Genomic DNA, 24,347 nt, shown 5'->3' with positions numbered 1-24,347 from the left:
TATTCTCCATCAAATTCAGGCCTGCAGAGAGAGTGTTCTGCTTTTTTAACTTCATTTCAAGTAACTCCTAGTACAACAGAATCCTGTTTACAGCCTAGCACTGAGAAACAAAAGACGTTGTAATAATAAGCCTGTGCAATTCGTTCTTTGTCTGGGGGCGCCCCATATTAATGTCTTTAAAAGTGACAGCATGATATTAGCATAATGGCTTGCTCCTCCTCTGTCCAGATAAAGTGCTTTAAAAAAAAATGGCTACAATATACTAGATGGATTATTTAGCTTTATAGCAAGCAGACCCGACTGCAAAATTGCTTCCGTCTTCTTACCAACAGATAACTTGATTTGATAAACAGGAAGTGAGAACTCAGCAAAAAAATATTTTTTTTTACACTGTTCTGCTTACTTTGAGTTATTAGACTAATGTGAACCGGCTGGCAAATAATGGGATGTGGTAAATTTAGCTGCACTGACAACTTTATGGGAAATAAGATGGAGAAAGAACTTTTTACCACTAACTCTTCTAAGCCAAGTGTCTCAAATGTCATATTAACATGGGAATTAAGTCAGTAAGTAAATTAGATTAACCTTATTTCCATAGGCAACAGAAATCCTAATTGCATATTTTTATTATTCAAAACAATGCTATGATATAACAAAAAGATATTTATAAATCATGGCACAGGCTAATCACTGCTGAAAAGGCTCAGGAACCTTATATGATGAAGTCAAAGGGGAATTTTGGTTTGCACAAAACAATCAAGAAATAGGCCAAAATGCAAGCATTGTTTTTAATTATTATTTTTAAACCAAAGGCAGGAAAGGCTCTCTGGGGCTTGTTTTCAACTTCTAAATTCTGCTGAATTTGCATGTGTTGCATAATGTAAAGTGGAGATGGAGTGAATCCCACAGGCATAGTTTGAAGAAGTAGCATCTGCAGCATGTTCCCCTCCCTGTGGCCTGAAGAAATCCACAATGCTAACTCCACAGAGCTGAGGCTTTAGAGAATCTTTTCAGGGTGCCAGGCTGGGGAAAGAGGGGAGGATGATCCCCTGACAAGGCTGCAATTTATGCAGTTCTATTCTCATAATAGCCGTTATTCAGCTCCAGAGTGAGTGCTATGATGAAGATGCTGAAAACTAGGCTGCTCATTGCATCTGAGCACAGCTGGATGTCAGGCAAAAGGTGACACTTCAAGCACTAGAGACACATGCTACTGCGATACTTAAGGAAAACTCTCCATGCTGCCACATTGCTCCTAGCTGCTAGGTTGACTCTGACATGGTTGCAGGCTAAGGGGCAGAGCTGGTGCTAGCCCATTGGGGGGCCTAAGGAGGCATGTCTCCCCCCAACACTAAAACAGGCAATTTCTTATAATAAAAAGCAAATGGGGGGACCCCTTGAGTTGCTCGGGGCCCTACTGCTAATGTCTAGCGCCAGTTCTACTAAGGGGGACTGTTGTGGCTATGCAGAGCTACTTGCCATAGGCAGTTATCTAGAGACGCAATAGTCTTCCAGGAAAAAGCCTGAAGACTCAGTAAAGTCTGAATAAGTCTGAGGTCCCATTATTTTCCTGTACCCACCCAGGTTTGCTATCACAACCTTCAATCAGCCTAATTTTTCCTGAGGGAGTCAATAACCAAACATACACAGGCTCCAATTCAGCAAGGAATTTAAATATGTGGAAAACTTTAGGCTTGTGGGTAATCCCACTGACTTCTATGCAGGGGGACCTATATTACAGACATAAACACAACTCCTGAGTTTAAATAACAATTACCATTATAACGCACAGGTAAATGAGTTACAAGGCAACACACATGAAGGAATTCGAAGTCATACAGTAATGGAGTGTAATAACAAAAGGGAAGTTTAAGCAGTTCCTCACATGTTTAGAACCCTTGGTATGCACATTTTTATCTCTCATTACAACATGAGAAATGTGCTGTTATGAAAAGTTCTTGTTGGGTTTTTGCAACATTTTCTTTCTTAGAAATTTAGAAAAAAGGGAGTGTGGGGGAGAGGGAGCATAAAATTTAGATTTTAATATTAACATTACATTTGAAATTTTTGATTCCAAGTAGAGCTGCTTAAGTAATGAAAACACTGATTTATAAGTAATTTATTCAATGGCTGATGGGGGGAAATGTGTTGAGTTCATCACTCTCTAATATGATTTGACCAGATCTTCTCAAGATAAAGCCAATATTTGTGGGGGCTGAAGTGGTCATACCAGAGAACTCAGGCAATTGTTTTGTTCACACACAGCCTCCTGCTTGCAGCAGAGTGGTGAACTATTATTCTTTTATGTTTCATAGCAATTGGACATCTAATTCACCTTATTTCCTTTTTCTGTCTGTTCTCCTTCCTGTTCCTCCCTTGTCATCCTAAAATCAAAATAAGTGTCCACATCACACTATAAATAGGGACAGATTCTCCTTTCACAGTGGCATAAGTTAATACAGCAAGAACTCATTTCATAACATACAAGGATAATGGTGGATAATCCTTTTACCTTTTGAAGCATTGCATTGCCTTGGTGAGCATTAATGTTGTGTTGGCTGATTTCCCTTTTGTACTGATATTCATATACTTGGTTTGTTATATTAACAAGTAGAGTGGGTGGGCCAAACTTCAGCTTCTCACAAGGATAGACAGTTCCACTTTCAAAGTCTGTTGGTGTTGTTGCATATCGTATAATTAATCCCATTAGGAGACCTGAAGATTAGAAACATAAGAGGTTAAAATACTGTAAGTGTCTGATACAGCATTGGTTGTAGACATGGAGAAGAAAAGTATGGGGGTGCTCCTTCACCAACAGCACCACCGAGATGCACTACAGGCAGTGTTGTGTGGATGAATATGGAACACTGAAGGACATGGCAATTTCTGGATGAATACAGGGGTGGACATGAGGGTTTTACATGCACTTGGAACAGATCATACTTCTGTGATCCAGGTATTGGGGTTATTCTGATGTTTTTACTAACCATGTTACTCAGCTACTGCATGCCTAATAAGGTATGTGTGGTAAGTGCATATTTAGAGTGGGAGGATGCTTTTGTGGCTAAAACACTGTACTGGAGGAAGTCAAGAGATAATGTTCTTATCTCAGCAACTCTGAAGACTTCTTGTGTTAAAGTTACGTCAGGCAAGTTGTTACTCACTCTGTCCCAGGAGACATTCTGCATATTGTAAGGAGCTATGCAGTTATGGTGCTATATAAATAATGAACAATAAAAATGGAAAGAAAGGAAAGAAGGATGCTGTTGTGATTAAGACACAGAGACTTAGATTTAGCTCCTGGCTATGTCTACACTACAGCTGGGGATGTATGTTTATACTGCAGTTCGCATAGATATACCTGTGCTAGCTGTGCTCTAGCTACTTTGCTAAAAATAGCAGTGAAGACATGGCAGCACAGGCTTCAGTATGGGCTGCACAAACAAGCACATGCTTAGGGGAGTCAGGCGGACTTGTGCAGCCATGTCCTCACTACTGTTTCTTAGCGAGCTAGCTAGATTAGACATACCCACCTGAGATTTAAACAAGCTGCAAATCACAACCCCAGCTGCAGTGTAGCTATGCTGCTGACCGCCTGTGGGACTTTGGTCAATTCACCAACAGTGTCCCTCAGATGGAGAAAATAATACTTCCCAATTTGCCACGTGTGCTGTGAGTATTGTTAATAATCAATGAGTTCATTTTATTTATTGATACCTTCGCTCAATTGGTTTATTGAACACAGCGGCAGCTCCAGGCACCAGTGTGTGCCTGGGGCGGCAAGCCGCCGGGGGTGGCCTACTGGTCCCTGAGAGGGCAGCAGTCAGGCTGCCTTTGGCAGCTTGCCTGCTGGAGGTCCGCCGGTCCTGCGGCTTTGGCGGCAATTCAGTGGCAGGTACACCAAATCCGCGGGACCAGGGACCTCCCACAGATGCCCTGCCGAATCCGCAGAACCGGAGCCCTCCCGAAGGCACACCACCGAAGCCACGGGTCCGGGGACCTCCCACAGGTGCGCTGCTGAAGCTGTGGGACCAGGGACCTCCCACAGGTGCGCTGCCAAAGGCTGCCTGCCTCACGTACTTGAGGCAGCAAAAAAGCTAGAGCCGCCCCTGATTAAACATAGATTCATAGATTCATAGACTCTAGGACTGGAAGGAACCTCGAGAGGTCATCGAGTCCAGTCCCCTCATGGCAGGACTAAATACTGTCTAGACTATCCCTGATAGACATTTATCTAACCTACTCTTAAATATCTCCAGAGATGGAGATTCCACAACCTCCCTAGGCAATTTATTCCAGTGTTTAACTACCCTGACAGTTAGGAACTTTTTCCTAATGTCCAACCTAAATCTCCCTTGCTGCAGTTTAAGCCCATTGCTTCTTGTTCTATCATTAGAGGCTAAGGTGAACAAGTTTTCTCCCTCCTCCTGATGACACCCTTTTAGATACCTGAAAACTGCTATCATGTCCCCTCTCAGTCTTCTCTTTTCCAAACTAAATAAACCCAATTCTTTCAGCCTTCCTTCATAGGTCATGTTCTCAAGACCTTTAATCATTCTTGTTGCTCTTCTCTGGACCCTCTCCAATTTCTCCACATCTTTCTTGAAATGCGGTGCCCAGAACTGGACACAATACTCCAGTTGAGGCCTAACCAGCGCAGAGCAGAGCGGAAGAATGACTTCTCGTGTCTTGTTTACAACACACCTGTTAATGCATCCCAGAATCACGTTTGCTTTTTTTGCAACAGTATCACACTGTTGACTCATATTTAGCTTGTGGTCCACTATGACCCCTAGATCTCTTTCTGCCATACTCCTTCCTAGACAGTCTCTTCCCATTCTGTATGTGTGAAACTGATTGTTCCTTCCTAAGTGGAGCACTTTGCATTTGTCTTTATTAAACTTCATCTGGTTTACCTCAGACCATTTCTCCAATTTGTCCAGATCATTTTGAATTATGACCCTGTCCTCCAAAGCAGTTGGAATCCCTCCCAGTTTGGTATCATAGAGAAATCAGCACAGACGAAAAGGGTTAATACTTTACATGATCCTGGGAAGTAGTTTTTGCAGCAGTTTTCAGCATGTCTGCTCCAAAGTGTGTGCTTAATTCAGCTCATATTTAGGCTGTGGCTACACTTAAACCGCTACAGCGGTGCAGCTGCACCGCTGTAGCGCTTCAGTATAGCCACTCACTACAGCAATGGGAGGGGCTCTTCCATCACTGTAGTTAATCCCCCCTCCCCCCGCAGAGAGGTCAGAAAATTTAGAGCTAATATTGAAGTTTCATTCAGTAACCAAATACTATGGTGATGAGAGTGGTATAAATGCCTAGACAGACAGAGAGATGGAACAATCTTGTTGTTGGCCAGTTTTGTAGAGGTCTCTGAACAGTGGTTGCCTCTAGCATATCAGATTAGATGTAATATTTTAGCTTCATGGAGTAAGACAAAGATGGTGTAATAGCAATAATGCTGAAGGGATGTTTTCTTTAAATCCCTCAGGATTCACACAGCCAACTAAGAGTCCAAAGGTTGCTTCCTGAGGTCATATGAAATGTGCCTAATAAATCAGATAATAAATCTAGCTGTCATAAGAGGTAGCATACAGACTTCTTGAAAATTCTTAGGGGAAGGGAAGCAGGCACTGAACGTTCCAGTGCAAAATATTAATATCATGATGGCCAACCCCCAGAGTTCAAAAGACAAGGGTCAGACCTTAGGAAGCCATGAGAATGAATTGGTTAAAACAGTTTGGGGTTTTCAGTCTGACTTCAGATTATGTATCCTTTAGGGGGAACTGCCTGTCTCACAAGGTATTATTACAGGTTGAAAATTCAACCTTAAATGCACATGCAAAAATGTGGACCTTCCCACTGGATGCTTGGAAAGGATGCCACCCACCCTCTCTCAGACCCTTGAGTGGGATAACGATCATCCTTTTCTTTCCAGCTCTCTTTCGCTCTGTCCCAAGCTCTCAGACTCTTCTCTCAATCCCCAGACCCTATCTGCCATCAGTCTCAACCCTTCTACTGTTCCCCTGCTTGTTCATTCTCCTTCCCTTCCCCTTCAGTCTTCTGCCATGCAGCATTCTCCCTTCCTTTCCATCCACCAAAGTCTACCTGTATGACCCTCATTTGTGTCCCCATAGTGGGCCTGCTTGCTCCCTCACCCTCCTTTCCTACCCCTCTAAATTCTGCTGTCATCCCATATTCACCTGCTCCCGCATGTCCTTCAATATTAATTTACTCCGTACAGTGTTCTTGCTTAGCTTCAAAATTCTCCTGACCCCATATTAACTCACTATCCTCCTCTACTCCTCACCATTCCATACCTGCCCAGTCTCCCCAAGCTATTTCTTCTCGATGTAGGGCAGCCATCTTCCTTGAGTCAGCCCGGACTCTCTCCTACTGAAAGAATGGGAGATAGTGGCCATCTTTAGTAGGAGCTATCTTACTATCACCTGCAAAGGTTGTAGGGAAATGACAGCCATTTTAATTGTGGGGATCAGCCTGTGGCTCTCGGATGGCAGTCATGTTTTGCCTACATAGCCTCTGTGCTACCATTGAATAGATCACTGCTTCATAAAACACTTTGAGAAACCTAGTATATGTTCTATACATAAAACCAAGTTCTGGTTACTGTTTTAAATATATGAGGACTGTCAGGGAAGTCCAGGATCAGACTACCTGCAACAGGCACCTATAAGGGAGAATGAGCCAACTCAGATCCACCTAGAAGTAACTGAATCCCTAATCAGTTAGTTAGTTGTGTTACTAGGCCTTAGCTGGGGGGATCATAGAGACAGGAAGCTCCTGAGGAAAGGAGCTCGTAGGACAGCTCACCAGAAGAAGGAGCCTGGCAGGCATGCTCCTAGGGACAGGGAACTCCTAAACAGTGGCAGGAAGCCCAGCCTCTCAGGAACTACAGGCTGTCCCAGAAAAGAGCTGCAGCTGGCAGATCTCTGCAGGCCCTGGTTCCAGGGAAGCCTCCTCCTCAGGCAGTGGTAAGAGACCTGACTCCAGGGAAGGGACCAGAGCCAAGAGAACCCTGCTGGAGGGGAATAGGAGACCGGGAGAACACATACATTGAAAATGACTCTGTCTCCCAGCCAAGATGTTGTGGTGAAGGTTTGCTTGTATTTTCTTTGGGCCTTTCACTGAAAAACTAGACCACTCAGAAGGGTCATTGTTCCCTACATAAAGCCACATTTAACTTATTAATGGCACATTTAGGGAAACTGAGACATGGTCAAATTGTGTTCTCTGTTATACTAGTGAAAGTTCATTAATTTGGCTTCTGGGTTATATTATTTCAAACAGCGGTGGCAAGTTTAAGATGGGAAGCTACAAGGGCAACTCTTATTCTGTGTCCTTGCAAGATATGATATCTTCAACAGTAGTCACAAACAGTCTTCTGTGAGTTTTCTCTGGTGGGGCAGATAATATTCAGAAATGGTTAGTCTGGCATTTCACTTCACTTTTCCAAAGAAGTCACACAGAACTACAGGATGTTCCAGTCCTGCAAACACTTAGGTACCTGAATATATTCATATATGTAAAGCTGATCAATGTGTGTTTGCAGGAATGGTGCTTTTAAGGTCTTAAGGAAATAAAAATCAACATTTGACAAAGACAACTAGAATTCAAGCCTGGCTTGTGTTGCTTCTTTCTCCTAGTTTGGATCCTATCCTCAGATGCAATATGGGTCAGGATAGCATACTGGATGCTTAAAGGTATTGTCAATGGTTTTAGAGTACAAATAAAATTGGCAATTTTGTGAGTATCAATAGACAGACAGGGACGGCTAGCATTAAGTACAGCAGATGTTGACAATCAATATTCTTAGAGCATTAATGGAGCTTTTGAGTCTCGAGTTCTCAGAGGAACATTATGTTGTTTTAAATTTGAAGTATAGATGGATTCAAATCCCTAGATTCAGAAAATTAATGAAAGCTCCATAGAAGGATCTATAAGAGACAACTGCTGTATCACTTCAATATGTTTCTGGAGACCACTTAACTATTGCAGTCATATTATTCCTTAAGAAATAAAGCATTTACCATAGGTCTGATTTGACAATATACAGAATATAAAACCTCAGGAAAAAATAAATATTTTAAAGTTTATGCATTATCATCAACTCACATACATTTCTGCTTTGTATAAAATATTTAATATTTCTAGTTTAGCTGTACTCAGAAGCCCTAGTCCAGATTCTAATTAAAATCATCCCATTTTTTAAACATAGGCTAAAGATGTAGCATATGCCTTTATTTCTACTGCCTCTACCTTCCCATTTATACTGTTCTCACCAGCTCCAAAAAAAAATATTTACAATAGGTTCTAAAGAAGCATTCAGAACACACCTAATAAAAGCAGGACTAATATTTTCAATATCCCTTGCAACCACTGTTTCCCAACACTGCAACTAAATATGGAAATATTTTCAAACAGTTCTCTGTGTTTAATATATGGGGGACCCTATGCAAAACATACCTTTAATACCAGGTACACATGCCAACCCCTCATATGTTCCATTCATTTCAATAGAATGGGAACCAAATGCACAAACCCAGATTTTAGAATGGAAGGCCAGCAATGACGCTGTTAAAAATAACAAATTGCAAGCGAACAAGTCAGGAAAGGATTTATTCACATAATAAGAAACCAGGTAGCACTATTACAGGTTGCTATGCCATGAGCACAAGTAAGACAGCTTCACATATGATAACATCAGTTGAACATGGAGTTTAGTCATTAATACGGGGTCTTATCATGCAAGGTTGAGAGCACGCCACACTGAGTAGGAATCAATCCCTAACATTCTAGAAGTGAGAATCCAGTTAGGACATCACTTCTCCTCCCAGTTTCCCTTTATCCGAGACGTTTCCCTTCAGTGACTAGTATAGATGTTCGGACAATTCCTTTTTAAAAGTGACTATTCTGATGCGGGATTGAATTAGAAAAAAGACACTTTAAAGTGACAGGTGTTTTTTTTTTCTAAATATTGCATTACCATTTGTTACTTCTCTCCCAGAAATACCCCAACTAGAGCCCAAACCTGATTCCATAGAAGTCAATAGGAATTTTGCCAATGACTTCAGTGGAAGCAGGATCAAACCCTTAATCATAGATAATAGTGTTGGAAAAGACCTTTGAGGTCATCAAGGCCACACTCTCGTATCAAAGAGGATATTCCTCCTACTAGGATTTTATCTAGCTATTTCTGAACACCTCTAAATGAAGGTGACTCAGAAACCATACTATGCAGTTCAGTCCATTGCTTAATTCTCCTGACTGCTTAATAATTATTTTAGAGCTGACCTGTATTTCTTCACGTTTGATTTAAGAACACTACTTCTCTTTTATATTCCAACTACAAAATCCATTGTGGCTATGGATGTTTCTCAAACTTGTACTATACTATTACAACCTTCCTTGATCATCCTTTTTCCAGGCTCTAAATTATACCTAGAAGATGTCTTTTCATCATTCCTACATTAATTGAAAAAAGGAAAATTGTGATTTTTGTCATATTACCCCAAACTATGGATTCCCATTTCTAGGGCCTAATCCTATTAGGTTCTGACCTCCCACAGCCCCTCTGAAGGAATTGGGAAGTACTTAGCACACATTCAGAACCTCAAAGGATCAAGCTTGAATCACTATTTTTGCCCCACTTCCAGTAAATAGTTCCCTGAAAAAAGCAGTTACGGTTTAGTGTCTTAGGACAGTGACTGTAACAGCTCTTCCCATCTGTCTTGCTGGCCCTACTACTGACTTGCCGTGTGACACTAGGTAAGTCATTTAAGTTCTTTGCACTTGATTTTCTACTGCATTATTCTAGTTTTACACCAATAAAACTCCATTGATTACAACAGAGTTACAGCAGCATAAATCTGATGAAGCAGAGTGATGAATCCAGCCCTCTGTGCCTCAGTTTATTTGTAACTGGAGTTTGGTGTTGATTTTCAACAATAAAGCTCTAATGGCTTTGGGCCCCCTCTACCTGAGAGTACGTTTACACTGCGAGACTATACTGACATAGCTAAGGTGTCATACCTATGCCTGTAGACCCCTGTAGTGTAGATGCAGACCTACTGTCAAGGTCATGATTTTCAGAAGTGACCACTGATTTGGGTGGTCAGTACGTGTCTGATTTTCAAACCATTGATTTCAGTTGGGCTCGCAGCACTTCTAAAAGCCAGTCCCAAGGCATTTGTTGCTGGGCATTCAAAAGTACCTTTCAGATTCCTCAAAGGAAGGGCCCTGTTATGTAAGTGCTATGGTTAGAAGTGTAAACGCCAACATTTCCTGCTGTCCATGCTGACACTCAGATGCTTCTTCACACCTCATTCAACTGCCTGCTTTGGCCTATCCCAGAGCATTACCAAGAATGCTACTGTTGAATCTAGCTACAAGAATCAGAGACACAAATTCAGTGGGAGATTGGAAGGCAAACCAATGAATGAATCTGCATTCTTCTGTCCATGGGACTCAGTGGCCTGAGTTGTGGGTGCTCAGCTCCTCACAGGATCAGGCCCTAAATTTGTCACACCCTTATGCTAATTTTCCTCATATTTCTCTTTGACCATCTTCTGCAATGGCACGCACATAAATAATGGTCACACACTGCGTTGCCAGCTGTTTCAGACCCAGACATCTTTCTGTGCAACTGTCGGCAAAGAGCTGGCCAAATACAACTCACTCATAAATAAATAGACCTGATTCTTCATAGCCTTGAAGACTGTGTATTCATGTGGAACCTAAAAATGGATCCAAACAGCAGACATCTGTGCCTTCATACAAGGAACTGTGGAGTCAGGGCATTATGCCTATGCAAACTAGGTGTAAAATGCTACTGATCTGATTGTAAAATCTGGTGTAAATGGCTACATATGTTTCAAGGCAATGGAGAAGCAGTTCTCATGGTGCTGCTCAAGCTTGACTGCCATGTAAGTGAGAACAGAATTTGGCCCAGTACAAGCACATGGTCCTGTAGAGATTCCTAAAGGTGATTTCCCTCTGAAGTTGCTGGGTTTGGTCTGTTACAATTGTTTACAATTGAAATGCTGGTTTCCTGTAACCACTACTGTTTCACACTGCTAAGAATACCTAAAGCCACACCCAATATTGCTAGGTGCAGGAGGGACAACAGCTTAAGCTTGTAATGCATATAGATAGGTATTTCTCTTCGTCTGAAGTCTGTCATAAATAATAGAAGATTAAATGGACTCAGTATCCTTTGATCAGGAATTTCTCAATACAGAGCTTCACTCTGGCCTCAGCACAGGTCTCAACTGGCAAGTGAATTTAATGAACTCTAAAAGGGACACTCTGCTTAGCAGTATTCCTGGCTACACAAGGTGCAAGGCAATGACAAATATTCCACATCGTAGGAGTTGAAAATGTTATTGACATTAAATGCTCAGAAACAACAGCGATGGGCAGCAGTATCAAACCCTAAGATAGAGAACTGACTTTTTTTTTAAATGAAGTTGGATTGCGTTCCCCACCCTCTTTTTGCTTTTATGTCAGTTTTGATAAGGTACATTCAAAACGAACCAGAGATGGAGAACCCAAGCCACTAAGCTCAGGTCCAGTCCAAACCTTAGGCAAAAGTATGGGGTTCTGAATCTGAGGTTTTGGTTTGTGTCTAACACAGCAAGTAACATTATCAGTGGTACATAGGACACCATACAGAAGAAGGAAAGAATGCTAAGGAGAAGGGTCTTGTGTGTAAATCCTAGAAAAATGTAATATTTTACACGTTGGCCATAATGAAAATACTGAGTAGTATTTCATCAATTTTCCCACATGCAGAGATTAATAACAAAAAATAACAGGCAAATGTATATAATTAAATGCAATTAGAGGTGGTTTGTACAGTATAAAAACTATTTTAGTAGAACTATCTAAACTGTGCACATTAATGCAGGGCCGGTGCAAGGATGTTTCATGCCCTAGGCGAAACTTCCACCTTGCACCTTCCCTCCCCCCCCGCACTCCCATCCTGAGGCCCCCACCCCCACCCCAGCTCACCCCTGCTCCGTCTCCACCCTGAGCATGCTGTGGCTGCTTCACTTCTTCTGCCTGCCAGGCTTGCGGCGCCAATCAGCTTAGGTCCCGCAAGCCTGGGAGGCGGGAGAAGTGAAGCAGCCACGGCGTGCTTGGGGAGGAGGTGGGGCAGGGGTGATCTGGGGCGGGGAGTTCCCCTGCGTGCTGCCCCCCACTTTACTTGCTGCAGGTGGCCCTCCCTGTGCCCCCCTGCCCCAACTCCCTCCACCTAAATGCCAGCAGCGACCGAGGCGGCCGAAGATTTGGCCACCGCGGTTGCTGCCAAAGAAAAAGGCGCCCCCCAAATCCTAGCGCCCTAGGCGGCCGCCTAGGTCGCCTAAATGGTTGCATGGCCCTGCATCAATGCCATTATTAATGGTGGTGAACTGTAACCTTCTACCAAGAATTGCTTTTTAATCTCAATTGATTTACTAACAGTTTATTTGCACGTGGGACATAAAACCCGAGAAGTTAGAGATAAAATAAAATAGGGTGGATTGTCACATAAGTTCCTTTTCCACCACTCTAGTTATTTGCCAGTAAAGAGTTACATTATAAAACACAATCTTTCAAAATAGAGGCAGGGACAGGTATGAAGGAAAGCAACACTCACTCTTCCCCACCCACCTATTTAGAATAGCATGAGTGACTTGATACAAGATTGTTTTTTACTTTCCTCTGAAGCATCAGATCACTGGTAGAGGCAGGAAGTGACCTAAACAGGTCACATATCTGGTACAGAAGGGTAAATCCTGTGTTCATTTGTGTAATTAACAGTTTTAAAGGGATAACGTTAAGACTGATAGACCTCAGCTCTAACCCTCCAATAAACTCTAACCCTCTTCCTTTAAAAGATACCACTTATGGTGGAAACAGCTACTGACCTTCAAATGTATCGCTCCAGTGGTCTTAAAATCATGGGCCTTATTATCCCAAGTTCCATGCATGCAATGTCAATGACTTCAATGGAAATACTGCATGCAACTGACAGACAAACAGGCTCAAATATATTTTAGAATATGCAACCTTAGAGCATGTGAATTTCATAATACATGGGGCAGCATCATAACATTCATAGGAAAGTCAGAGTCACAGACAGTTTGTGGCTAGGATGCACAATGTATAAAGTGATAATTTGTATCCCTTTTTCCTGCCTTGACAGTGTCATCAAGACACGTTTTGTGGAAAGCAAAATGGAGATCACACAACTTTTCTGAAAGTGAAACAAGAGTGAAAGGAAGGACGGGGAAATACCCCCCCATTCCCTCCATATAATAATTAAACTGACAGAGACCTTCATTGCAGCAGGCTACGCAGAAGGTCCTATGCATAAGTTAAATAAAATATTGGAAAATTTAATCAAGGAAGATTAGAACAAGAGAGGCAAACTGAAATACAGATATGATGGAAACATTCAGGGAGGGTCAGAGATTGACTTTTCAAAATCTGCTTTTCTACAATACAATGAAAAACAAAACAAAAATCTTCAGCTTGTTGAAATTGAATCAGACCACAGGGCTGGACCCATGAGCTCCTAATAGATTCCTGCTGTGACTTAGTGTCACACTGTCATTGGATATCACACACATGTGTGCGTTATATTCAAATGAAATAATCTTTTTCAACCTGGTATTTCATTCCTATGAAACAAGCATCCTATACTCCCATACTCCCAAAGAGTTATTAGATTCAGATCTGCCCATGGAAGTGAATTATCTGCACAGTGCTAAGATAAACTATTCATGACATTTACTCCATTGACAGGTCAACCTATATCTGCTTTGTGAGAGTTGAAGAGTTACATTTTTTTTACTGCACATTTCAATAGGCTAGTGGCATTTCATTCAGTATCTTTTCTGTGCCTTGTCAGCACTTGAGCTCAAGTGTCTAATTATACACATGCAACAAGTTTAATACTAAACTGACACTTGAATTTGTACTCACCATAAACCATGGCTCCTCCAGTTTCATGCAAAAAGCGGAATCGATGATTTTTAAATAACCAAATTGTTAATATTGTAAGGATGAGCAAAAAGTTAAAGACCAGCAATTCCACAGCTCCCTGATGATAAAACTGATCCTCATCTCTTGCTGACATATATTTCCTTAATTTTTCCATTTCATTCCCATATGCGAGTACTTAAAATAGAGGATGAAGAGGAACAAAATGCAAAATAAAGAAAACACCTCAGGTTAAATGCTGTATCATTAACTTTGGTAAAAGAAAGTCTAGACCCTATTGAAATTCACAAACACATCTGCTTTATTTGCAGCCTCACGGCAAACTACCCCAGCTCAGAATTCAGCTGGATTCTAGTTACAGCTTCCTGTTTCTCTCTTAAAGCTGTCCTGTCTCATTTGTAATGTTATGATTGCATCATTATATTGTTCTTGTTTTAAATGGAGATCCATAAGGTTTGTGCAATTTGAGGCTCTGTGAACCTATCAAACCTCTGTGACCCTACCAAAAACTATTTTTTGTTTGTTTGCAAAAATTAGTTTGTGTCCACAACACTTTGTTCCTGTAATTTTTTAAAAATCTTTTTCATAAAATCATAGTAGGAGAACCTTGAGCATCTCACATAGGCAAACCCTAATTAATGCTGAACAAGTGGCATAAATGACAAGTTGGTTATGTTTTTACAATTAAAAAAAACTTTTCCATTTTACCACTCTACAGTGCTAGTCGCAAGGAAGCTTGGGATTTACTACAATAGGAGTTTGCCTGCATAAAGACCAAATAAAAAATTAATGAAGATTGCATGATTCAGGGCCTAATTCTGCAATGAGCGCTGGATGGACAGACTCCTGGGGCACATAGTGAAAGCAGGGGGGCTGCCAACGTGAAGCTCATAGCACCATAGTTAGAAAAACAATACAAATTAAACTATTTTTTTCATCATTTATGCTGCTGGCCCATTTCCATTCACTGTAGGCAATAAAACTGGCTACTTTCATAGCAATTTCTAGTCAATTTCACTTTCAGGTTGTCATGTCCTAGCTCAGTGCTGCAATATTTGAGTGCAGACACTGGAGGGGAATATTCATGTGTTTAAATACCACCTCCAGCCAATGGAGTATTATAAGAGAGAAGAGCAAAGCATTTCTCTTTGTCTCAGACTCCATACAAGTTTGTTTACAGAAAGCCTACATTTGCTGCCAGATTTGAACTGATGGTGCCCCTTCAACCTCTTAAATGTCAGAGATGAGTCAAATCAAAACAAATACATAGGCAACAATGCTGCCAGCTGGGTGTGGTGTCCCCTGCTCTGCACAAGGTGTCCACAGCTCCAAGCAGACCTTTCTTCCCATACAAGACTATGGCTTCTTTGTCCTTTCTGCAAGCCCTCAAACCATTTTTATATTAAGGGGCAATGGCCTGGTCACTATGTATAGCCAGTTTCATGGTGTTTCCTACCTCCTCTTCCCAGGGAGTTTCTGTATAGATGGGGATGATATAGCCCCATAGTTATATTTTAATTCACCTCTCTCTTCTTTCCTATTTCTTTTTGCAAAGTCACCCTGTATTTGTGTTTTTGCTCTGCTCTCCCCCTCTGCAACTCATTTTCTCCTTTGGATGGCTCTCTTCCCTTCTGCTCTGTTCCTCTCATCACTCATAGGCAGGGTGTAAAGTCAGACAAGGACATTTGAATTCAAGTCCATCTGCTGAACCCATGAAGTCTGGGTGAATTCAAAAAAAGGCAAAGTCAATTCATACATCCCTCATTAACCATATGAGACAGGAATAAGTGTAAAAAAACAAGACAAAAAACAGATTTTGAGTTAGACAATTGAATATTTATTATCCATTATATTGGAAACAGCAAAATAATACATGAGGATTAGGTAGAGGGATCCTGATTACACTATTGAAATAAAAACTCTTCCCAGACTGTTAGAGCCAGATGGGCAGAATGATATCAGTGTAAGGGAGGGACGGGGCATTTGATTTGCACATTTTCTCAGTTCAGAAATGAAAGTGTTTGTACTACTATGATAAGTGGTATAATGTATTAGAAGAAACAACAGCACTCTCCTATTCTGCACATGGCAAGTTGCAGGAAGTTCTCATGTGCTGTTCTTCCTGCTTGTTAAAAAATTAGTTTAAGACTAACTGTGCATGTTTGATACTGCAGCTTTTCACCGAGACAGCCTAAATATGTTACAGGTGGCAGGAACTTTTTGCAAATCAATGGGACTATGGAATCTGGCCCGTAGATTGTCTGTCTAATGCTCTGAATTTTGGTCAACAAACCAAAAAGAGCAAACAATAAGACAATCTGTGTTCTATGGTTATGTCTTTATATTGAACCCAAGCAGCAATAAATCATGTGTCCTTGGGAAAAAACAGAAGCACTTTAAGTGTTAGTGTCTTTTATATTTGAAGTACAAGACTTTTGCCCACATAAACAGAGCCTGTTGAAGTCCGAGGCAAGAATTCTGGTATCTAACCTCCCTTTCCTGTGGTAGCACAATGATGCTTTTTGACTATTGGTTGCCCATATACAAATAACTTCTCTGACATGAAAGGATTCTGACAATAACCACAATGATTCTGTCTTGAAAAACAGTCATCCTTTCTGACTATACTCTGGTTCTTTTTGAACCATGGTTCCAAACACTAAATGCTATTGTGTGCAATGATTTTGACAGCGTATAAATGTGCATTTTTAAAGGAAATGTTTCCTGTTTGCTAACAATCATGTAACTGAGATGTTTTTGCTCACAACTTTTTTAATTAAAAAAAAGTACCTTACAAATTGATCAAATTCTTTGCTGGTGTAAACTGAAGCTAATGGAGCTATGCCAATTTATACTAGCAGAGAATTTGGCCAGTATATACCATACCCAACATCCCATCCCACCAAACAATAAAACCTACACTAAAAGAAAACTTTATAAAAGGTTGAATAGTCAAGCATTGAAAAGTTAGGAGATGAAAGAATTGAAGTTGTTTATGCAGTGTTAAGTCTACGCCCTTGCAACTACGCATAATTACATCATCAGATATTTTTCCATAAGACTGCTGCCACATTCAGCACACAAATGGATGGGTCATAGTGAATAAGGTATGTTCAGTATTTCTTATTTCCATATTACGTGTGGCCCCATAATTTACATGCTGTTCAACATCCAAACATGGCACTGAATATGGAATTATTTCCTTGTGAACTTTGTTCTGGTGCTCATTGCTGGAGTATCTGACTGCCTCACAAACATTATGCAATTTATCTTCACAATTTCCCCCATGAGACTGGAAAATATTTTACAGTTGGAGAACTGAGGCACTGAGAGATTTGCAGCAGTGTCCACAATTTTTTTTTTTACAGCTTTAATTATACTGATATAAATAAAGTGGTACAACTCCCCTAGTTATGCCAATACAAAAGTGCATCTAGCTTAGTGCTGTAAGGGAAGAGAAATACTGCTAAAGCACCTTTCTACTGGTATAACTGCATCCACACTAAGGGTTGTGCATAGTTAAATTTTTTGGTACAAAAAAAAATCACATCCCTAAAACAAAATAGTTAAATCAATACAAAAACAGTGCCTAGAACAGGCCTAAGTGACTAGCTCAACATGTAGCATGGCCAGGGATAGAACAGAGTTCTTGTGGGCCCCCTTCTAGCGCTTTATCCACAAGACCATTCTTCCTATTTCTGCAGTTCCCTGCCTCACTCTCCTTCCAATGTTCATAGCAAATCGTGTGTGGGTTTTAGGGTAGGTCTACATAGCAACTAGACACGGACAGCTGGCCTGTGACAGCCGACTCAGGCTCATGGGGTTCAGGCTGCAGGTCTGTTCCATTGCTGGGTAGACTTCTGGGCTTGGGCTAGAGCCCAAGATCTAGGACCCTGCAAGGTGGGAGGGTCCCGTAACTCAGGCTCCAGCCCAAGCCTGGAAATCTACACAGCAATGAAACAGCTGCGAAGCTAGAGCCCTGTGAGCCCGAGTCGGGTGTCTAGTCACTGTGTAGACATGCCTTTACAGACAGTAGTATAGCTAGTGGGGTGCAGGGGAAGCAGCTGCTTCCCCTCAGCACATTTTCCAAAAGCGACACCTTAGTTAGGGGTTACCATGGTGCCAGCGGGCGGGGCCCACGCTCCACTCTGAAGCTTGGCCTGCTGGGCTGGCGCTGGGCTCCTGCAGGGAAGAAGGGGAAGCATAGCTGGAGGAGCCATGGGGGGGCGCAGCACAGCCGGAGGAGCCATGGGGGGGGCGGTGCGGCTGGAGGAGCGAGGGAGGGCACAGCATGGCAGCCCACAGCGTGACCGGAGGAGCTATGGGGAGGGGGGGGTGACGCAGCTGGAGAAGCGAGGGTGGCCTCAGGCAAGGAAGGGGAAGGAGACAGGCAAATGGAGCTGGCGGCTCTCTCGCTGCTCTGGGGTGTGTGAGGGGAAGCGGGCGGATCCCAGGGAAGAACAGAGGCATGCTGGGATGTCAGCCTAGGCAGGAGCCTCTGGCTCTTTGCTGCCAGGCCTGAGCCGAGCAAGCAGCGGATGAGTTTGGGGCAGACGGTGCTCAGCCAATCTGCCAAGGGGCTCGGACCCACCAGGAGCTGCGTTCCCAGCCAGCCATGAGGGCTCAGAACCCCTGAGCATAGCTGGGCCCTGTAACCCCAATCCAGGCTGTAACCCCCTGTGTTCCCTGCACACACACGGGGCTGGAACTGGGGAGGGGGCTGCTGCACCCCAGGCTTGAAGCAGGGGCGCAGCATGGCCGCAGCATAGCTGGAGGAGCTATGGGGGGGGGGCGCGGCATGGCTGGAGGAGCCATGGGGGGGGCGCAGCTGGAGGAGTCAGCCAAGGGGGAGTGGGGACAGAGCAGCCCGAGGAGGAGCCAGGGGGGCGTGGCCAGAGGAGGAGCCAAGGGGGGGCGCCTTTTCTATGTTTGCTCCCCCTGCTCATAGAACTTGGCTACGCCACTGCTTACAGACCATAGCCTCGTTCACTGACCCAATCTGGCATGACTTTCAGTTAGTTACTGGAGTACTGTATTAGAAAGAAATATGATCTATTCTTATTTGTGACACTTTAGGTCCAATTTCAAATTGGAGACATTTCCTCAGGCCGGACCAAACTCCTTTAGTGAATTACTCGTCATTCTCTCTCAGCAACCCAGGAAGGGCTGTTAGACTGAAGTACGCCTATCAAAGCATAACTGGGCTTTTGCAACAGACCACATCAGTCAAAGTGGGAGCTGTCAGGCCCAAGACAGAAATATTAGATATCCACTCAGCACTCAGGATCAGGGAGGACGATAAGTACCTCTCAAGATAATATTCAGTATATTGCAAGATTGGGCCCCCAGAGGTCATAGCCTTTCAGAAATGTAAGACGTAATTATAAATCAGCTGTCCAGACACAGCCATCTGTCACAGTTGCTCTTCATGAGAAATCCAGATGTGCAGTCCAAAAGTGCTGTGTTTTGCTTCTTTGCAGTCTACATTTTAATTATTTCTTCCTGAAGCAACATATATGTTTTTATCCTTGATCTCAACTGACACTTTAAAAGTTCAGTTTGCATACTGCAATTTTTAGCAGGCATGTCCATAATGCCTAATAAACTATGATTTTTTAAAATGTTTTCAGTTTTCGTGTTGATCACCTGAATCACAGCATTTTTCAGCAAGCAAAAGGATACAGTCTAGTATTCTGTGCTAAGCTTTTTTGTTCGTTTGTTTTTGCCTTTTTAACATGAGCTTTCTCCCCTTCTTCTCCATTCATTATTTATTCAAGCAATTTTTTTGGTCAATATCTGTCTCTCTGTCCACATGCTGTCTCAGATTGGCCTGCAGCATAAAGCAGTCTCTGTGAATTCTCCTTGACTCATAAGTTTTCAGATTTTTGGGTACAGGCAATACATGTGCTATTAAAAATCTGTTTTAAACGAGGAAGTCAGAATAAAAAATTTTAAAAGTTCTGATTTGTACTGGGACCCCTCTGTCCTGACTCAAGGACTGAACCTAGACACACGTGGACTTGATGTTTTGGTCACAGGTAATCCACGCTCCATTGTGATGATGCAGTTTACCGGGATATTAAAAAACAGCCTAGATTTGGAGTGCTATTGGACCACTGCCTTCAGAAAGCTTGTGTTCCAAATTTACATAATTCTGGTCAATTTTTCACTGCAGTATTTTAAAACCAACAAACAAATGAATTAGACACAGGATATGCTGTGGAGGACATAAACTGCAGGGTGCTGTGTAGTGTTAATGCTACTTTTAGATTCCATAGACTTTCTGAAGTATGAAGGCTTCTTAACTTGAAATGCCCAGATTGAAGGACTTTTAAAATCCTTCAAACGAGCTTTGAAACAAGCTTTGGTGCAGAAATAGCAAGGAGGTGGCCCAGATGTGCTAATTAAGACGGATTATATTTGACAGAATTGCTAGTTCATAGATTCAGTGAAGTATTAAAAAGATCACCTCTCACATGGACTTTATGGGATGTTCTGCATTTTGGTGGATTCAGTCTGCCTGTTCAGCCCCTCCACAAAGGCAGGCAATATAGTGAGAGAGCAGTAGACAGCCTCACCAAACACCCTACGCTAAAGTGTGAGACAAAGTGAATTCAAATCTCACCTCTATTGACTGCTGTTTACATTTCCAGGCACTTTGTAGCCTTTATTAGTGACTAGGCCCGAACCTTAGAAGGCAGTGAACTAGCACCTCTCATTTCACAAACAAGTTAACATTGAAGTTGCAGCAGAGTAGAAATAGAATCCAGAGGTGAAATGTTGGCCCCATTGAAGTCAATGGCAAAATTCCTATTGATTTCAGTGGGGCCAGAATTCCACCCACATGTCTAACATGGCAAAGCCAAGATTATCCACTGAGCCGCATGGCCTTTCAGATTGAACGTACCAAATGTGTGTTGGTTAGCCTAACTCTAACCAGTAGGTATCACTCCCCTCCCAGAGCCAGAGAGAGAGACTCAGAAGTCTCAATCTCCAATATTCTCTTGCTGTCTAGCAAAAAGTTGTGTAATCCACTGGCAAAGTGTTTCATGTCTTCCTCTAGTGACTGGGTCGTATAGACTAAAAATAGCAATTACTCCTGTAGTTCTAATGGTAGAGGCCTACACTGTGGATCTGGGATCCAGCAGTTGAACACTGCTGAAGATGCATTCACAATGGGATCTGCATGGGGTTGCATACAATAGATTTTTTCCTGTTTTTCTTTTTAAAATAGTTGATTTAGTTCACCCAGTGAAAAAAAATCTTTAAATTAGATTTTATAATTATTTTTTTTCTAGCAATTATGCAGCAAAACCCAGATGTTCCAGAGTGTGGTCATTTGTCACAGGTTTCAACTGTTGGCATGACACTTTGGCTGCTTTGAAGACTGATAGGTAGGATAAACATCCCCATTGCAGGGGCACAAATATTGTTCATTGCTATCAATCCACACAAAAAGACTGGAGTAAAAGCAGGAAATACATTACACAGTTAGAATTTAAGGGCAAAAACTTGGAGAATGTTGAAATTTTTCAACCAAAAAAAAGAAAAAAAAAGAAAACAGAAACAGAAAGCCAGGAAATTTGAAGATAAGGTGAAAACTTCAGAAAATAATTAGTTTTTAATACTTTCATAAAAAGTAACTCTGTCCTCCTCCTGCCCACACCTCCCCATCCACAAAGTCCTCTTTCTGATTCACCCATAGCATTAATAGACTATGAAGAAGTGATAAAAACAAATGACAACATGCTTGCTGCTCAAAAACAGGATACTGTTTGGTGACCTCTTACAACTAGCTGCCACAGCACCTCCATCTGTGAAAAACATCAGCCTAGCCAGCTTTAAACCCTGTCCCAGTATATAGGGCTGGCTCACATTTAAGACTGTGAATAGCAAGATAGGAGAATTAATGGCTGCAAAGGGCTTTGAGATCTTTGGATGAAAGGTGCTATTTAAAAACAAGGAAATAACTATAATATCCAAGCTTGACATCAATTTTATTATGTTATGCCAATTTTACAGACAGGAGCTGAAGCACGTTCAGTTTTCTGTGTAATTTAACAAATCAATAAAATAATTTGACTTCTGTGGACACAGGGAAAAGTCACTACTAGCATGGACAATTTTTTTAAATAGGCCAGACCCTCATCTGATGTAAATTGGCATAGGTATAAAAATCCCATAATTTCCACCCCCCCCCACACCATCCAAAATCATGTACTGATATGGAGCTACGTTGATTTACATCAACTGAAAATCCACTACAAAATGCTTGCTAACAGGTATCTTATGTCCCCACTAGTAATTTGATTGTTTTACTCCCTCCAGTAAATGATTGCAGCAATATCATACACCAAGTGGCTATTGTAAGTCTTCCAAATTCAGGCTGTTACTGAAACTTATATTAGTGTGAACAAGCATCTAGCTTGACATGCTTAGTATGACCCTGTAGAAAAAGCTGTTGGTAATAACTAGTATAGGGCTTTATAGCAAAAGTGGTTTTGGTAATCTGATGGAGATCTGGAATAGATAGGCCACTCAAAAGCAGGGTCTAAGCTTTCAGGGTCTAAGGCTGAGAGTAGCTGGTGTATAATAAAGGGTTAAAGGCCTCTTGTCATGTTGCAACAGAGTTAGGCTTATGTTTTTATGGCAGTGGGCTGTGTAACTGCCTGTTACTATTCTCCTAATCCCATACTATTATAATTAGAAGCGTGGATACATAGTCAATATTAGATTCCCCTTGAGATAGGTTAAGAATAGTCTCATCTCTAGGAATTCCTCAGTAGTGTGTTGACAGTTGGTGCTTGTGACCCAGGTCCCTCCTGAGTTCAAGACAAACCACTACCAAGACCTTGGTCAGGTTTAACAAAACAAAAAGGGTTTATTGGGTTGTCCTGCTCAGGCAGAGCACTACCTGCCACAGTCTCACCCAGTAGCAACAAGTAAGGCATGAGTAACAATAGTCTCACATCCGACCTTCCTTTCCTCAAGGAGGCAGCAGTTTCTCAAGGAGTTTCTGTTTCCAGCCCAGTATCTCTCACACACTGGGAACTACTCTTCTTCCCATTCAGCCCTCAGCTGAGCTCTGCTCTCCTCTATTAACCATTCCTCCCAAGTCTGACACCTACTGCAGTGTAGTGCAGTGGGGCTGAATAAGCCCAGAGCAACTCATTGAAGCTCCCTCGATCAGTGTGGGGTCTGCATACCCCATTAAAGGGTTTAATACATACTGTTTGATTTGGAAGACAATGCCAAAATTGCTGTAAGGTTTTTCTGAGGTACAGTGTGAATGTGTCCATAAAACTGTCCTTCCTATTTCCACATTCACGCAGACATACAATATGAATTCCAAAATATGGACACTGTTAAACATGGCGCAGTTGTATAAAATAATTTAGAGAGAGTTAAAGCCTTGAGCCTCATACCACAAAAATCACAGCTGAGCAAAGCATTCCCATTGAAGCTCAAACCTATTCAAGCATAGCCTGGATATGAAGTTTAAAATACTCTGTTCACACAGTTCATGAGCTCCTCAGTCTTCTCCCCTGTTCACAGAAAGGAGGAATGGCTGGTGGGCTGCACCTGGAAGACTGTTAAGTTAAATAAAGACATTCGCCAAGGCTGGAGATTGTTAACCATACCAGGCTGGCACAACTCTAGCCAAATTGCACACGAGTCATGGAGTTATCAAAGAAATCACATTGCTACTAAAAGAGTTAGTATAATCCTTTGCACTCTCATAATAACCCTTTGGATTTTATGTAGTGATTCAGCCATAGAACTCTAAGGATACCTCTACACTGCAGCTGGGGATGAGCCTCCCAGCCTGGATAGACAGACTTGCACTAGCAAGGCCTCGGCTAGTGTTCTAAAAATAACAGTGTGGACATTGCAGTTCAGGCTCTTAAGTCCACCTGACCCCCTAGGCTTGAGAGCCTGCACTACAGCCTGAGCTATAACAGGCACTGCTATTTTTAGCATGCTAGCTGGAGTTCTGCTGGTGTGAGTCTATCTATCCAGACTGAGGGCTGGTCTACACTACGGGGGAAAATCAATCTTAGATACGCAACTTCAGCTACGTGAATAATGTAGCTGAAGTCGAAGTATCTAAGATCAAATTACTCACCGTTCTCACGGCGCGGGACCGATGTCCGTGGCTCCCCCTGTTGATTCCGCAACTCCGTTTGGGTTGGTGGAGTTCCGGAATCAATATAAGTGCGTTTGGGGTTCGATATATCGCATCTAGATGAGACGCGATATATCGATCCCCGAGCAATCGATTGCTACCCGCCAATATGGTGGGTAGTGAAGACATAGACTGAGAGGCTCAT

The 24,347-nt window shown here is 42.2% G+C and overlaps 1 protein-coding gene across 1 annotated transcript in view; it reads right to left on the bottom strand.

Moving 5' to 3' along the window:
* The window catches only part of SLC9A9 (solute carrier family 9 member A9), a 327,170-nt gene extending 312,816 nt beyond the window's left edge, over positions 1-14,354 (bottom strand). The window contains exons 1-2 of the mRNA XM_075068481.1: positions 13,999-14,354; positions 2,513-2,715 (exon numbers count right to left, since the gene is read on the bottom strand). Coding sequence (XP_074924582.1) covers positions 2,513-2,715; positions 13,999-14,173 — 378 coding nt within the window. The 5' untranslated portion in view covers positions 14,174-14,354. The remainder of the gene's footprint in view (positions 1-2,512; positions 2,716-13,998) is intronic.
* Between the last annotated feature and the right edge of the window lie 9,993 nt (positions 14,355-24,347).

This window comes from Chelonoidis abingdonii, chromosome 8, assembly GCF_003597395.2.
Source record: "Chelonoidis abingdonii isolate Lonesome George chromosome 8, CheloAbing_2.0, whole genome shotgun sequence".
In the NCBI taxonomy this organism is placed as follows: domain Eukaryota; kingdom Metazoa; phylum Chordata; order Testudines; family Testudinidae; genus Chelonoidis; species Chelonoidis abingdonii.
Note: the sequence above shows the minus strand (reverse complement) of the source record. Positions and strands in the feature narration are given on the sequence as shown.